This window comes from Ovis canadensis, chromosome 3 (genome assembly GCF_042477335.2).
Source record: "Ovis canadensis isolate MfBH-ARS-UI-01 breed Bighorn chromosome 3, ARS-UI_OviCan_v2, whole genome shotgun sequence".
Classification (NCBI taxonomy): Eukaryota; Metazoa; Chordata; class Mammalia; order Artiodactyla; family Bovidae; genus Ovis; species Ovis canadensis.
The window spans coordinates 139,533,299-139,547,859 of NC_091247.1; the positions used below are offsets into that span (position 1 = coordinate 139,533,299).

The 14,561-nt window shown below is 46.6% G+C and overlaps 1 protein-coding gene across 1 annotated transcript; it reads left to right on the top strand.

Annotated features, from left to right (window-relative positions):
• Positions 1-581: 581 nt before the first annotated feature.
• On the top strand, positions 582-7,825 carry KRT5 (keratin 5). The gene is made up of 9 exons (XM_069580748.1): positions 582-2,372; positions 2,937-3,151; positions 3,905-3,965; positions 4,076-4,171; positions 4,781-4,945; positions 5,290-5,415; positions 5,644-5,864; positions 6,636-6,670; positions 7,144-7,825. The coding sequence occupies exons 1-9, from the start codon at positions 1,815-1,817 to the stop codon at positions 7,458-7,460; spliced, it is 1,794 nt and encodes a 597-aa protein (XP_069436849.1). The 5' UTR covers positions 582-1,814; the 3' UTR covers positions 7,461-7,825.
• Positions 7,826-14,561: the final 6,736 nt, after the last annotated feature.

A 14,561-nucleotide genomic window follows, 5' to 3' on the forward strand; every position in this document is an offset into this window, starting at 1 on the left:
CTGGATTTACCTGGCCACTGCTGCTTTCTCATCACAGCCTCAGGTGAATAATCACCTCTTGGCTGATCCCCAGTGGCTCCGAGTCATTTTCCCACAGCCATAGCTGCCCTGTGGCTGACTGCAGGCCCTGACTAGAGGTTCCTAAGCCGTGGCTGGGTCCTTATTCCTTTACTCTGAGAACACAGCCGCTCAAACCCATCCCCACCCTACCCCTGCCTCCAGCCCTAGCCTAGGGATCTCCCCTACCCCAACAACTCTTAATGACCCAAGCACTGCCTGAGATTCCTATTTCTGTTCTGACGAGGCAGATACAAGACCCCACTCAGGTCTGCAGCCAAAAAGAGGGGGTGTAATTTAAGACAGAAATTTGTAAAACCCAACCAGGCCCCTTTTCCTCCATCTAATACTATAGCCCACCCAGACAAGCTTTGCCGAGAGGACTAACTGGGAGCTGGGCTGAGGGTGCTTCCTAAAACAACTGGCAGATAGTCGGGCCAGCTGCCTGGTTACCCAAACCTGCCCCTTCTAGTCTCTCTGGCAGGATGATCCATAGATTTAGAACTCCTTTTCCATCCCCCCAGCCCTGAAGGAGGGTTCAGGCTGGAGCTGAGAGAAAGCCCAGCAATTCCCGCTGCTTGGAACAGGGTGGTTTGCCGTTATAACAGGCTGGCCGACTCTCGACATGTTCCTGACGAGATTAGGAACTCCTGCAGGTATGTGTTTGTGGCAGCCTTCAGCCTGTATCAACAGATACGATGACTCATTTCTTCCCTAGTGGAATCACCAAGGGCTTGCTGGAACACACCTGGGGGGCCGGGGAGCAGGCAGAGCAGCTCCCCCTGAAGAGAGACGTGACTGCCAGGCGGAGTCACAGGATTCTAGGGGAGGGATTGATGGCAAGGGGGCCCTGGGTTTGCTAAGCCCCCTCTGGGGCCCGCCTGGGCCAAAGGGCAAGGGAAAAGTTCAATGCGGCAGAAAAGGCTGAACTAGGAGGCGTTGTGGTGGGATGGGTCTGTCCCTGCAGAGAGCAAAGTGGGATAGACCGGGGGCTGAGGGTGTCCCACAGTCTCTCTTTCTGGAACTTGGTTCTTGGGGAGACTTTCTGGCCCAAATCTTGCAGGAGAATCTGCCCAGCAGGCTCTGGTGTAACTGTGCCTCCTCTAAGAAACAGAGTTTTGCAGTATGAGATGGAAGTCTATTTTTCCCTCTGGCACAGAGTTGAGAGATCAGGCCACAGCTGGCTTTCCAAGGGCTGAAGTCCCTGAAGCAAGCTCTCCCTAAAGGAATAAGCAGAGCAGACCACTGCCAGTGGGGGACTCGCTCTGCCCCCCATTCGTGGACAGTGTGCAATGTGCTGCGATGTTTGATGACATTCCTGATCCTGGAAGGATCCTTCAAGACCTTAGCCAAATGCCCCCTTGCTTCCCAGCACCCTTCTTTGGGCTACTCACAGCCCTAGGCCCCGGTCGAAAGATTTGCTGGCAGCATGGCCTATTCGCTGCCAAGATATGAGGGCTGCGAGGCAAGTTTATCCCTAGCTGAGCAGAGCCTGCCAGGAAGACAGCGTTTGCACCCCACACCGCTGCGCAGGTGTGTCGGTGAGCTCACAGCTGCCCCCCAGGCATGCCCAGCCCACTTAATCATTCACAGCTCAACAGCTCTCCCGCCCAAACCAGGTCTAGAGGATAAAAGCGGGGCTTGCGGCTCCCAGGTAACAGAGCCGCCTTCCGCGTCCTGTCCCGCGCTGCTCTTTCTCTCCAGCACCTCGCGACCGCTAGTTCCCGCTACTCTTACTCCACCAGGAACCAGCCACCATGTCTCGCCAGTCAACCGTGTCCTTCCGGAGCGGGGGCAGCCGCAGCTTCAGCACTGCCTCTGCCATCACCCCGTCCGCCTCCCGCACCAGTTTCACCTCGGTGTCCCGCTCCGGGGGTGGCGGCGGTGGCGGCTTCGGCAGGGTCAGCCTCGGGGGTGCTTGCGGTGCCGGTGGCTTTGGCAGCCGGAGCCTCTACAACCTAGGGGGCTCCAAGAGGATTTCCATCAGCGCCAGCGGCGGCGGCTTCAGGAACCGATTCGGTGCTGGTGCTGGAGGCGGCTATGGCTTTGGAGGTGGAGCCGGGAGCGGATTTGGTTTTGGCGGTGGAGCTGGCGGTGGTGGCTTTGGGCTCGGTGGTGGAGCTGGCTTTGGAGGTGGCTTCGGTGGTCCTGGCTTTCCTGTGTGCCCCCCTGGAGGCATCCAAGAGGTCACCGTCAACCAGAGTCTCCTGACTCCCCTCAACCTGCAAATCGACCCCACCATCCAGCGGGTGAGGACTGAGGAGCGGGAGCAGATCAAGACCCTCAACAACAAGTTTGCCTCCTTCATCGACAAGGTGAGAACTGATTCTTGGTGGAAAACCACCATGAATGTGGGGTATGTGCTCAAGAAGTGGGAAGAGGGAAGATTTCCTGACCTTGCACAAATATCTTCCTATGTTTTTCTCTTTGTGTCCTGGATTTGTGGCCCACTTTCTTAATTAGACTGGCAGCTTGGAAGAGAGGGTCTTAATTCATCCCCTTCATAGTTGACCCCCTGAAGGCTCTTTACTGACTGTTGGGAAGAGAGATGCATTCTGTGCTCCATGTAACGGGGCTGATTGCATGGAAAGGTGGATCTGTTCACTGGACAGTAGCCTGAGCGCCTTTACAGCCACCCCTGCCTGGGCCATGCTCCGCCCAGCCACAGCCAGTGCTATTTGCGCCCTGCATAAGTGTCCTGTCTCCCCTAGAAGAGTGAGTTTAGATGCTTCACTCTGGACCTGTCCTCCTCGGCCCAGGTCCAAGCACTGCCCATGGGAAGATTTAGGGGGACAGCATGAGAAGGGAGGAAAACTGGAAAGCTGATCATTGAAACGTGAAATTCAGACGTCTCTGTCTTCAAACTCTGCCCCCTCCAGGTGCGGTTCCTGGAGCAGCAGAACAAGGTCCTGGACACCAAGTGGACCCTGCTGCAGGAGCAGGGCACCAAGACCGTGAGGCAGAACCTGGAGCCTTTGTTCGAGCAGTACATCAACAACCTCAGGAGACAGCTGGATGGTATCCTTGGGGAGAGAGGCCGCCTGGACTCGGAGCTCAGGAACATGCAGGACTTGGTGGAGGACTTCAAGAACAAGTGAGCTGGGGTAGAATGGAGACAGGGCGAGTCTTTGCACCAAATATACTTTATAACCAGACCACTGCTTATGCCTTTCCCAAGGACTGAAAACAGATACATTTCATGGACATCTAAAGTGCCGGGGAAAAAATTAGGTCCATGGTTAGAAAGTTCTAGCTGCAAGCTCAGTCCCTCTGTAAGATACTTAGCCTCCAGCCAGAGTAACAAGCTCAGTGCCCTTGGCATGACCTGGTGAAAAAAGCAGTCATGTAATCCTTGCTTTGGGGGACCTTCCTCCCCAATATACTCAAAGTACACAACATGGACTTTTTGATGGATTCCCCTCAAAGCAGGAACTGATGATGTAACCTAGGTTGGTCTAAGTACTAAACAATTTCTCTAGTCCTTATGAACCAGCAACTGGGCTGCTAGTTTTTTGTTTTTCAAAGGCCATGAAAGCTGAAAAATTAAGCACTAGAGAAATGGACTAGATGTGAAATTTGAATGAAGCTGTATAGCTTTTCTACAGGAATGTTCCTGAAGTGACTGAATTACAGCATTAATAGAATAGCTATCTGCTAGGCAATTACAGAAAAAACAGTATCCTAATGGGTAGGGAACTTGCCTGAAGGTTCTTGCTCCCGGTGTCCCTCCCTCTCTGTCCATATAATGTGAGAGGCCTCTTCCAGGGGGAAGGTAGGCTCACAGTTGACTATGTGCAGCACAGGCCTCATCCTCTGATAAGCACTTCCCATTCCTTTTTACTACCAGGTATGAAGATGAAATCAACAAGCGTACCACTGCCGAGAATGAGTTTGTGATGCTGAAGAAGGTATGTGGGTAGCAGAGAAACTGTTGCCTGTGTTCATGCTCATTTAAGGTATTGTTCATTTAAGTCAGAGTGGAAATGGGGTGCAGTGCCAACCACCCATGTTTCTCTAGGATGTGGACGCTGCCTACATGAACAAAGTGGAACTAGAGGCCAAGGTCGATGCACTGATGGACGAGATCAACTTCATGAAGATGTTCTTCGATGCGGTAAGAAATGTCCCTTGTTCAGGAGCCAGAGAGATGGTCACTGGGACATCACCAGGGATTAGGGTCTCTAGGATTAAGTGACTTTCAGTGGTTCCTGTGGCATGGGCACATATTTGTCTTTTCTACTCTTTCAGTGCTATTCACACTTTATTACTTAATAAAGCTAATTCTCTCTCTCTTTTTAAAATTAAACTTAAAGCAAAAGACCTCTACAATAATCAGTCTGCAGAGTGAGATTTAGAGTGAGGTATTAGAAGCCCAGGTATACTTTTCCTAGCCATCTCCCTTTTCTGGAATACTATCCTGTCTCTGCTAACTCCCAGCATGGCAAACCACACCATCAAGTTCTTTCCAGACCAATTTTGACCTAAGAAGAGTCAAGTCTGAGAGGTTACATGGTAGGGGTTTCTTGATGTTCAGAGTTACTAAATTTAAAATAGAAATTTAGTAGTGATCTGTATTATTTATTAACTGACCTAAGTTTTTCATTAATAGGTAGGAGGTTATTATTTTTTTCCTCAGGTTGACATAGAACAGTGAATAGAAGATTTGAATGGAATGATATTAAATAAAATGTACTCACATGATTGACTTCAAATCTCCCTGCAGGAGCTGTCCCAGATGCAGACACATGTCTCAGACACATCCGTGGTCCTGTCCATGGACAACAACCGCAGCCTGGACTTGGACAGCATCATTGCTGAGGTCAAGGCCCAGTATGAAGACATTGCCAACCGCAGCCGCACAGAAGCTGAGTCCTGGTACCAGACCAAGGTGGGTGCTGTGGCGAAGTGTCCTGAATGAGAGAATGCATGTCGAGTATTCCAGGCCTAGACCAAAGGCTAAGGATGGGGCTCCTGAGACCTGCTGAGGCCTATTGGGAGGAGTTATGAGACATGCATACATCTGCCACATAAATTCAAGAATCTTAAAGAGAATCTCACTGTTTCACACCAGTGTCTACAGAAAAGCAAAGGGGCTAAAGAGGAAATTAAGACCAGCTCCAGGCTCCCAAAAACTATGCCACTTACCACCTTGTGGTAGCTCCTACCTGTGAACTTGGGAAAGCGTTTCCACCTTCGTGTAATGGACTCTTTCTTCTTTTCCGTTGGCATCAGTATGAGGAGCTGCAGCAGACTGCAGGTCGCCATGGCGATGATCTCCGTAACACCAAGCATGAGATCTCTGAGATGAACAGGATGATCCAGAGGCTGAGATCTGAGATCGACAACGTTAAAAAACAGGTAGGGAAAGAAGGCAGGGAAGGAGCTTGAGTTCTTAAAGGGGAACCGACTTTGTTTTGCTTTCCAAACATATACACACAGAGCTGGAGCAGGTACCAGCACTTCAGTATTCCACCATCCACAATGACCAGGGCAAATGTGCTGGCTTCTCTCTGCAATCTCAGAAAGAGACACCTCAGGCCCAGGTGATCCTCTAAAGTGTCCCACCCTTCCTTCCTTCCCCTCTAGTGTGCCAACCTGCAGAATGCCATCGCTGACGCTGAGCAGCGTGGGGAGCTGGCCCTCAAGGATGCCAGGAACAAGCTGGCGGAGCTGGAGGACGCCCTGCAGAAGGCCAAGCAGGACATGGCACGTCTGCTGAGGGAGTACCAGGAGCTGATGAACACCAAGCTGGCCTTGGACGTGGAGATTGCCACCTACAGGAAGCTGCTGGAGGGCGAGGAGTGCAGGTGGGTGACACGGCTGACGTCACGAATCCACAGTGGCCTCACGTTTGATAAAGTAGAGCCTCTGCTCCACTACCGGCTGTCAAAACACACACACACAAGTGGCCACTACCTTGTACCTGGTGATTATCCATCATGAACCAATGATCCGATCCAGCCCAATCTGACACACGGACATACAGCTGACCTACACAATGTGACCTCAACTCACTTTTCTGACCCACCACCAGTATTCTTCGATGCTGCCTCTCCTTCAAACAACTTAGCAACCTCACACACGTCTTTCTCATTCTTCAAGTGCTTCTTCCTCCAGGAAGCCTTTCATGATTACTCCAGTTGAGTTAAACTCATCTGCCTTTGGATTCTCAAACTACTGCATTTTCTTCAGTCTTCTGACTGAGCTGACTGCCCATTGCCTACTTCCTCCTTGACGTATTTCTGTCCAAGCCAAGTCTTCTCACAAGATGTGGCTCCTATAAGGCAACAATATACATATGTATAGTTCCCACAACCTCTCCCTCACATTTTCCAAGTAATGGGTAGAGGAGAGTGTGAATTATAATCTTCCTTTGATAACCTGTTCCTAGGTTGAGACCTATTCTTTTAGCAAGTCTCTCCAGAGAGCTATCTCTTTCTCTAATTCAAGCAGTTTTTCAGGCGTGCAGTCTCCTAGCTCAGAGAACAAGCTCTAGACATGACTATTGGAGTTATCCACAGAGATTACTGCTGTCTTTTGGGGTGGGATTTTAACTCATTTCAAATTTTCCCTTTCAGACTGAGTGGAGAAGGAGTTGGACCTGTCAACATCTGTAAGTAACTTTGAACAGACATTAACAATGATGACAATACAGGGTATTTGGTGCGACTCAGAGTCCCACTGTTTCTAGCTACCAGACATGCCCATCTCCCAAATGGTTGTTTAATATACTTAGTGAGAAGCAGGTGGTACAGGCACAAAAACACAGGTTGAGACAGGAAGCAACAGGGCTCGTGTCTTATCTCCTAAAGGGTGGGCCCTGTATCTTACCCATCTTGGACGGTGTCCCCCAGCCTTGCCCTGACCCCCATTCCCTGGGGGGACTTAGCACCGTCCCTTGCCTACAGTGTTCACCAGCTTCCTATTAGGGAGCTTCACTAAATGACTTAGTTCTTCTGGGCTTCATCTGCAGCTGTCTAAAAGGGGCCACGTACAGTGCTAACAGCAGCAGGATCAAATAAATTAGATGCATAGGAACAATCTGCCAGGCTGGTCTCACCAAGTTTTTCCCTCCTTTCTCTGCAGCTGTCGTCACAAACACCGTTTCCTCAGGCTACGGTGGTGGCAGTGGCTTTGGAGGTGGCCTGGGCGGTGGCCTGGGCAGTGGCCTGGGAGGTGGCCTGGGCGGAGGTCTGGGCGGAGGTCTTGGCGGAGGCGGCAGCAGCAGCTTCTACTCCAGCAGCAGCGGGGGTGTTGGCCTAGGCGGTGGGCTCGGTGTCGGGGGCTCTGGCTTCAGTGCAAGCAGTGGCCGAAGCTTGGGCTTTGGCAGTGGTGGGGGCAGCAGCTCCAGCGTCAAATTTGTCTCCACCACTTCCTCCTCTCGGAAGAGCTTCAAGAGCTAAGAGCCTGCAGCAAGTCACTGCCTCCCAAGCCCAGCAGCCGGCCGTGGCATCCACCTGTGGCATCCACCTCTTCTAGGTGGTGTCTCAAGCCACGTTTCCTCCTCTTCTGGAGTCTAGTCAATGAAGCCTATCGCAGACCCACATTCTTTGGTTCCTGGAAGGCCCAACCCCCAGTCTCTAGCCTGGTGTGTCCTGATTCTATGCTCTGCTCCCAAGCAGCCTTTGAGTCTCTATAGCCTGGTCCTCGGTGACAGAAGATTCCAATGTTTTCCAGTATCTAAACCATCAAAACGGAGTCCTCACCCCAATCCCATCTGGTCTGACTATCTCCAGAATGTGTTCAATAAAACGCTTTCATAATATAAGCTGTTGGGAAGAATTGTTTTTTCAAGATCTACACCCAACCTAGAGATTCACTGAGGGTCCATCTGCCCAGATGCGATTGGTTCCTCTGATTCACAGGGGGACAGAATGGCCTTGAAAGGCAAGTGCCATTGTGGGTGGTCCAGAGGCTCCAGGAGGCATGAGAGGTGGATGCTAAAGCCTCTAGGATGAAGGAGTCTCTGGAGGGCATGAAGGGGAAGCTTCCTTGACTTGTAGCTTATATAGATAGTAGAGCTGCTTGTTGGAGGGGGGCCCGTTCAAGTTGGACTGATTTTGCAAGTTGGCTTAAGCCAAATTTGTAAATAAGGAATTTATTGTCTTGAAGCCTCCGAAAGGCATATAAACACCTTTTATAGATGTTGGTCCTGTTCTAATAACGTGGGTGCTTACAGGGTCAGTAGCTTATAGTTCCTCAATAGTGTCAGGGATGCAGGGGCCTTCAAATGAGCAAATATTTCAGGAATTTAATGGAGATGGCCAGAATTTGCACTATGTGTGGGATCACGGCCCATCCTCTTTTCATGAGCTTGTCTTTGCTGATCCTGAATGAGGGTGTTTAATGAATCTCTTCAAACAGGAATTCATCAGTGCAATGTCATGCCTGCACTCCTGGTATGCATTTAAGATCTTGCCTGCAAAGACTGTGTGATGGCAGGGTTGCTGAGGTACCCCATCAGCATGTGGGGGGAGATGGATTGTGTCCCTTCAGAGATGAAAGCACTGTGACAGAGGCTGTTGCAATGGGCACTGAACAGAACATTTATCAACCAAATCCTCAAGAGTGAACAGAGCCAACAATTGCTCTGTTTGAACAGAGCCAACAATTTCAGAAATATTGGGTAGGGATCTTAACAGGTATGACAATGGCATTAGGATTTTGGTAACCCACTGTGAGGCATCTTTATTCTTTCCAAGTTTAAAAATAGGCCAAACTGAGTTGTTGAATGGAGAAACAGTGGGCATAATCACCCCTTCTCTAAATATATTCCTTATAATGGGTTTCAATTTTGAAGGCCCTGTTTTCATTTACACTGGAGCATATTAACTATACCCCAAAGTCCATGAAGTCTATTGTTACAAGCCAGTTTTCAAGTGTGGAGGACTTAATTTAATTTTAGTGTGTTGCTCATTGGATCAGAGTGTCCATGACTACTGTGAGATATATTGGGGGTGGGGAGCAATCAGTGGTAAGATCATGTGAAATTGAGGCAAGTCAGTAGTTCTGATAATTAAGGTGAGATGTACTTGTTTGCTCTCTCTTTGGTGTTCAATGACTTCTTCAAGATTACAGGGAAACCTTGTTTACATTTAGTGAGATTACCAGTATAATTTGAGCTCCAGTATGGATTAAGGCCATGAAGACTGGCCAACTGGTGTATTTCCGCAGACATTAAAGTCAATTTAGAACCTGTGTGGTAGACGTGCAGAGCCAGTACACATCCCTTTTGATCTTTTTAATGTATAAATTTTTTGTAAATTTCGGATTTCCAATTGGATCAAATTGTGTGTGTGTGTATTTGTCTCTTTGTTTCCTCCCCCTGTTTTCAGGTTTCTTTCTTTCTTTGCTTCCTCACTCTGATTCTCTTCCTTCCTTCTTTTCTTCCTCCCTCTCTCCTCCCACTTCCCTCTTCCCTCCCTTGCCGTGCCCCCTCTCTTTTCTAGGGTTACTAGATTTACTTATGAGAGGAATTCTTGCTACCCTGCTCATATCTATACATTTCTTCCTTCAGAAGGCCTCAAATCAGTATCATCAGGGTTTGAGACTTTTCCCACATTTGGTTTAACCCCTTACTTGTGCCACTAGGGTGCCCAATGTATTTTCCTTGGGAAAATACAATTTTGTATATGGGGAAATACAAATACAAGAAGAGAATTTTCTTGGCAATAGAGGCATAGGCAGCAGCAGCAGCAGCAAAGCATTTTGTAGGGTTCTCATACACTATTTGCCTTTAAGAGTGTGGTCTCAGTATGCTATGGTGTAATTGCCCTTCCACCCAATGAGTGATCACCTGATAGGATCATATATTGCAGTCTTTCCCCTGAGTACTTCATAGAATGTGGGCCAACGCCTGCTTAAGATACTCAAAAGTCTTCACAGAACAAGAGTCATTCCCTTGAGCTTGGCGTCAGTCATTGTTTATAAAGGAATCGAGAAACACAACTCTACATGAGACATACAGATAGGTCTGGACTGAGACACATGACACTTTAAGGAGGGCTCCTAATTGTCCCATCATTGTCTCCAGATGACAACGGCTGAAGCTTCTGATATAGGTCAGCTAAGTCTATAACAGAGGCCGTGATAGAATTCAGTAAATGTAGCACAAAGCAGTACAGCTCAAGTGCAAGCTTGACAGAAGGTGGCAACACAGCTCAAAGAGCCCACCAGCCATAATGCAGCAGCTCAAAGTGCATATTGCCATACTGCAAGCCAGAACAAGAAAAGAAAGATCCCAGTGATAGCAGTCATCATCTAGACATCTGGCTCACAACACCAATTATTGTGAACACCCTCACTCAAAATGTAGTTCCACCGTTGAGACTGATGACTTCACACACACACACACACAGATGATATGAAAATGACATTACTCACATAACAGGGCATTCTGGAAAGAGCAGGGCAGGCCTCCCAAGCGGGTTCACTATTGTTTAAAAGAGACCAGAGTGGGTTTTTTTACGGTGATTAGGGATGGGGCCAGGCCAAGGAACCCCGCACATACTTCGAAATTTCCACTAGTTATAAAGGAGGGGTCACCCGGGCTTGCTTACCAGTTTTCTCAGCTGTAGGTAGAAGGGGAAAGGGGATGGGTGGGGCTTAGAAGCTGTCAACATTCATCAGAGTAGAAAGAATGAAAGTGTACGATCTATGTTCATATCAAAAATATAAATAAATCAGAAATGAATAGCAGATAACTGGCTATACCCCCAGTACAAAATAAAAAATTTAAAGGGTGAAAAAAAATTAAAACCTTCTGCTCTGCAAAAGCTATTGTCAAGAGAATGAGAAATCAAGCCACAAACTAGGAGAAAATATCTGCAAAATACATATCCTTTTAAAAGACTGTTATCTGAAATATATAGAGCTCTTGAAACTCAACAATAAGAAAACTAATAACCCAAATAGAAAATAGGCTAAAGATCTTAGCAGATATTTCACCAAAGAAAATATATAGATGGCAAATAGGCATATGAAAAAAAATGCTCACATCATATTTCATTAGGGAAATTCAAGTTATAGTAATGAGACACTACTTCACACCACTAGAATGGTAAAAATTCAAAACCCAGAGAATACCAAATGCTATCCAGAATGTAGAATGAGAGCTCTCATTCACTGTTGGCCAGAATGCAAAATGATACAGCCACATTGGAGTCAATTTGGGCATTTCTTTAAAAACATAGTCTTACCGAGCACCGCAGCAATTGCACAAATTAGTATTTATCCAAGTGAGCTGAAATTTTGTTCACACGAAAACCAGTTTTGTGATGTTTACAGCGGTATAGATTCATCATCTGTAAAAAATGTACCACTCTGATGTGGGATGTTGATGGTGGGGAAGACTATGCTTGTGAAGGGTCAGGGACTATATGGGAACTCTGTACTTTGAGCTCAATTTTGCTGTGAACCTAAAATAGCTCTAAAAATTGCAGTCTATTTAAAAAATGATTCAATCATTTTTGAAAACATAGACATTTACTTATGTGTAAGTGTGTGTGTGTGTGTGTGTGTGAGAGAGAGAGAGAGAGAGAGAGAGGGGAATGGAATTTACTATGGTTCTGGTTATGTACACACACCATGTAGCTGGCTGGACTGGTTGTACATTTACTGTTGATGCAACTACATTCCTAGGTATTTATTTAAGCAAAATGAAAATGTATGTCAACACAAAGACTCACAAGTATGCTTACAACTGTTTTATGGAAGGTAACTTCAAACTGGAAATATTTTAGGAAGCCATCAGTCAAAATGGGTAAAGAAACTGTGGTTTGTTCATACAATGGTACTTCACTCAGTAATAAAAAAGGATGAACTACCAATATTCACAGCCATCTGGATGAATCTCAAAAACATTTTGCCAACAGAAAAAAATCTAGACACACAAATATATACATATATATTTATAAATATGTACATATAGGCTGTATGATTCCATTTATATAAAATTCTAAAATAAATTGATTCAAGGTGTAAACATCAACACAATGATTGTTTAGGGGCAGTTCAGTTCAGTTCAGTTCAGTCGCTCAGTCGTGTCCGACTCTTTGTGACCCCATGAATCACAGCACGCCAGGCCTCCCTGTCCATCAACCAGCTCCCGGAATTCACTCAGATTCACGTCCATCGCGTCAGTGATGCCATCCAGCCATCTCATCCTCGGTTGTCCCCTTCTCCTCCTGCCCCCAATCCCTCCCAGCATCAGAGTCTTTTCCAATGAGTCAACTCTGCATGAGGTGGCCGAAGTACAGGAGCTTCAGCTTCAGCATCATTCCTTCCAAAGAACACTCAGGGCTGATCTCCTTCAGAATGGACTGGTTGGATATCCTTGCAGTCCAAGGGACTCTCAAGAGTCTTCTCCAACACCACAGTTCAAAAGCATCAATTCTTCGGGGCTCAGCTTTCTTCACAGTCCAACTCTCACACCCATACATGACCACAGGAAAAACCATAGCCTTGACTAGACAGACCTTAGTTGGCAAAGTAATGTCTCTGCTTTTGAATATACTGTCTAGGCTGGTCATAACTTTTCTTCCAAGGAGTAAGCGTCTTTTAATTTCATGGCTGCAGTCACCATCTGCAGTGATTTTGGAGCCCCAAAAAATAAAGTCTGACACTGTTTCCACTGTTTCCCCATCTATTTCCCATGAAGTGATGGGACCGGATGCCATGATCTTCCGGTCATGTTTTCTGAATGTTGAGCTTTAAGCCAACTTTTTCACTCTCCACTTTCACTTTCAGCAAGAGGCTTTTTAGTTCCTCTTCACTTTCTGCCATAAGGGTGGTGTTATCTGCATATCTGAGGTTATTGATATTTCTCTTGAATCCAGCTTGTGTTTCTTCCAGTCCAGCGTTTCTCGTGATGTATTGCAGTGGGCTTAAAGAGAAAGAGCACAAAAGAATTTTCTGGAGAAATGGAGATGTTATATATCTTGATATTGTGTGGATACTGAAGTGTAAAAATTTGTCAAAATTGATTGAACACTACACTTGATTTCTGTGCTTTTCACTGTATATAAATTATACCTCAAGAAAAAAAAAGTTAAGGCAAAGAATATTTCATGTTTCAAGCTTCTAAAGGGGAAATGGGAAAGAAAAAAGTAAATTGGGAATAGAATCTAGATTAGCCAAATCAACAGTTTCTGCCACAGAGTCCAAACTTTTCTAGCCATCTTAAGCACTGTTCTGGGCCTATCAGAAAAACCCAAGGTATTTTCTGGGAGTGGCTGAGGGAAGAGCAGAGGAAAGGAAGTTAAATGTATCAGATCCCCCTGCGGCCTCCTGTGCATTGTTAGTTGTGCAGACTTGTGTCGGAGTATCAGTGATCTGTCACTAATTCCAACCCCAGGCCTAAAATGAGATTATAAAGGATTAACAAATGGAAGTAGCCACTGAATGCCAAGAAATCTCAGAAGAGACAGAGGCATGTTTGCTTTCTAGGACACTCAGATGATTTTGAGATGAATTTTTTTGGCGGGGGAGAGGGTAAGAATTACTCCAGATCACCCTGAATTGGTAGGAGGAATTATCCAGTGCATTCATAATCAGTCAATATTTTCCCTTTACTAAAATAAAGGGAGTTTAATCAGAAGACAGAGGTAGTAAGACATCAGGTCTAAGGCGGCATCTCATCCACTCATGTTTGAATCAGATACTTGGTATGTCTTATTAAAGTTTTGGAGCATTTTCACCCAACTATACTTTTCTTTTAATAACACAGTGTAGTGAGGTGGCTGCTGCAGAAGTGAGGAGGTGAAAAACCAGAAGCTCAAAGAGGAGGCAGAAATAAGAAGGAAGACGGGGATGTGAGGGAGGCAGTGGAGAGAGAAAGAAGTGAGCCCACTGGGAGTTCTTGGACACTTCCTTGGTCCCCCCTTGGAGCCCTGCTTTGACCGTCCTTAACCCCTGTTTTTACTGAGAACTGAGGACACATGATGAACGAGCATCTGGCTCCTTGTCCTCTCTCCATGCTCTTTTTTGCTGCTTATCCTACCCATGCTTCACTAGCCCTGGAGTTCAGCCTGTTCTCTCCCCATCCTTACAGCTTCTCTAAAACAGTTCTCACCTCTAGCATCACTATTGCCTCAGAGCATCAAAATGCCTCACTCACGAGATATCCATTGTTCCTCCTCCAACTAGTTTCCCCACATTGATTAGGAAAGCCAGGGGTTGTCTCTTCATCCAAATATGCCCTTCAGTCCCAGCCCAATGATGTACTTATCCCTGACTTACACTTTCAAGTGCAAATACCTACCCAATACCAGTATAGGGTATTGTATAGGGCGAGTTGAAAAGAAACGGACACTTTCAAAAATGTATAAGTCAGTAACTAGGTTTTAGAAGAACATGTACTAAAACCAGTTGAAAGAAATAATCAGGTTGGTTTTTTTTTTTTCTATAACTGTACAAACATTCAATTTGTGTCCCTCAGGGCACATGACACGCCCCAATTCTATAAGATTATATTGCACCCCAATTCATTCCAGACCTTTCGCTGC

Coding starts and splice junctions, on each gene's coding strand:
- KRT5 (XM_069580748.1), top strand. CDS start 1,815: ATGTCTCGCCAGTCAACCGTGTCCTTCCGGAGCGGGGGCAGCCGCAGC. Junction 3,152..3,904: donor GTGGAGGACTTCAAGAACAA/GTGAGCTGGGGT, acceptor TTTTACTACCAG/GTATGAAGATGAAATCAACA. Junction 5,865..6,635: donor CTGGAGGGCGAGGAGTGCAG/GTGGGTGACACG, acceptor TTTCCCTTTCAG/ACTGAGTGGAGAAGGAGTTG.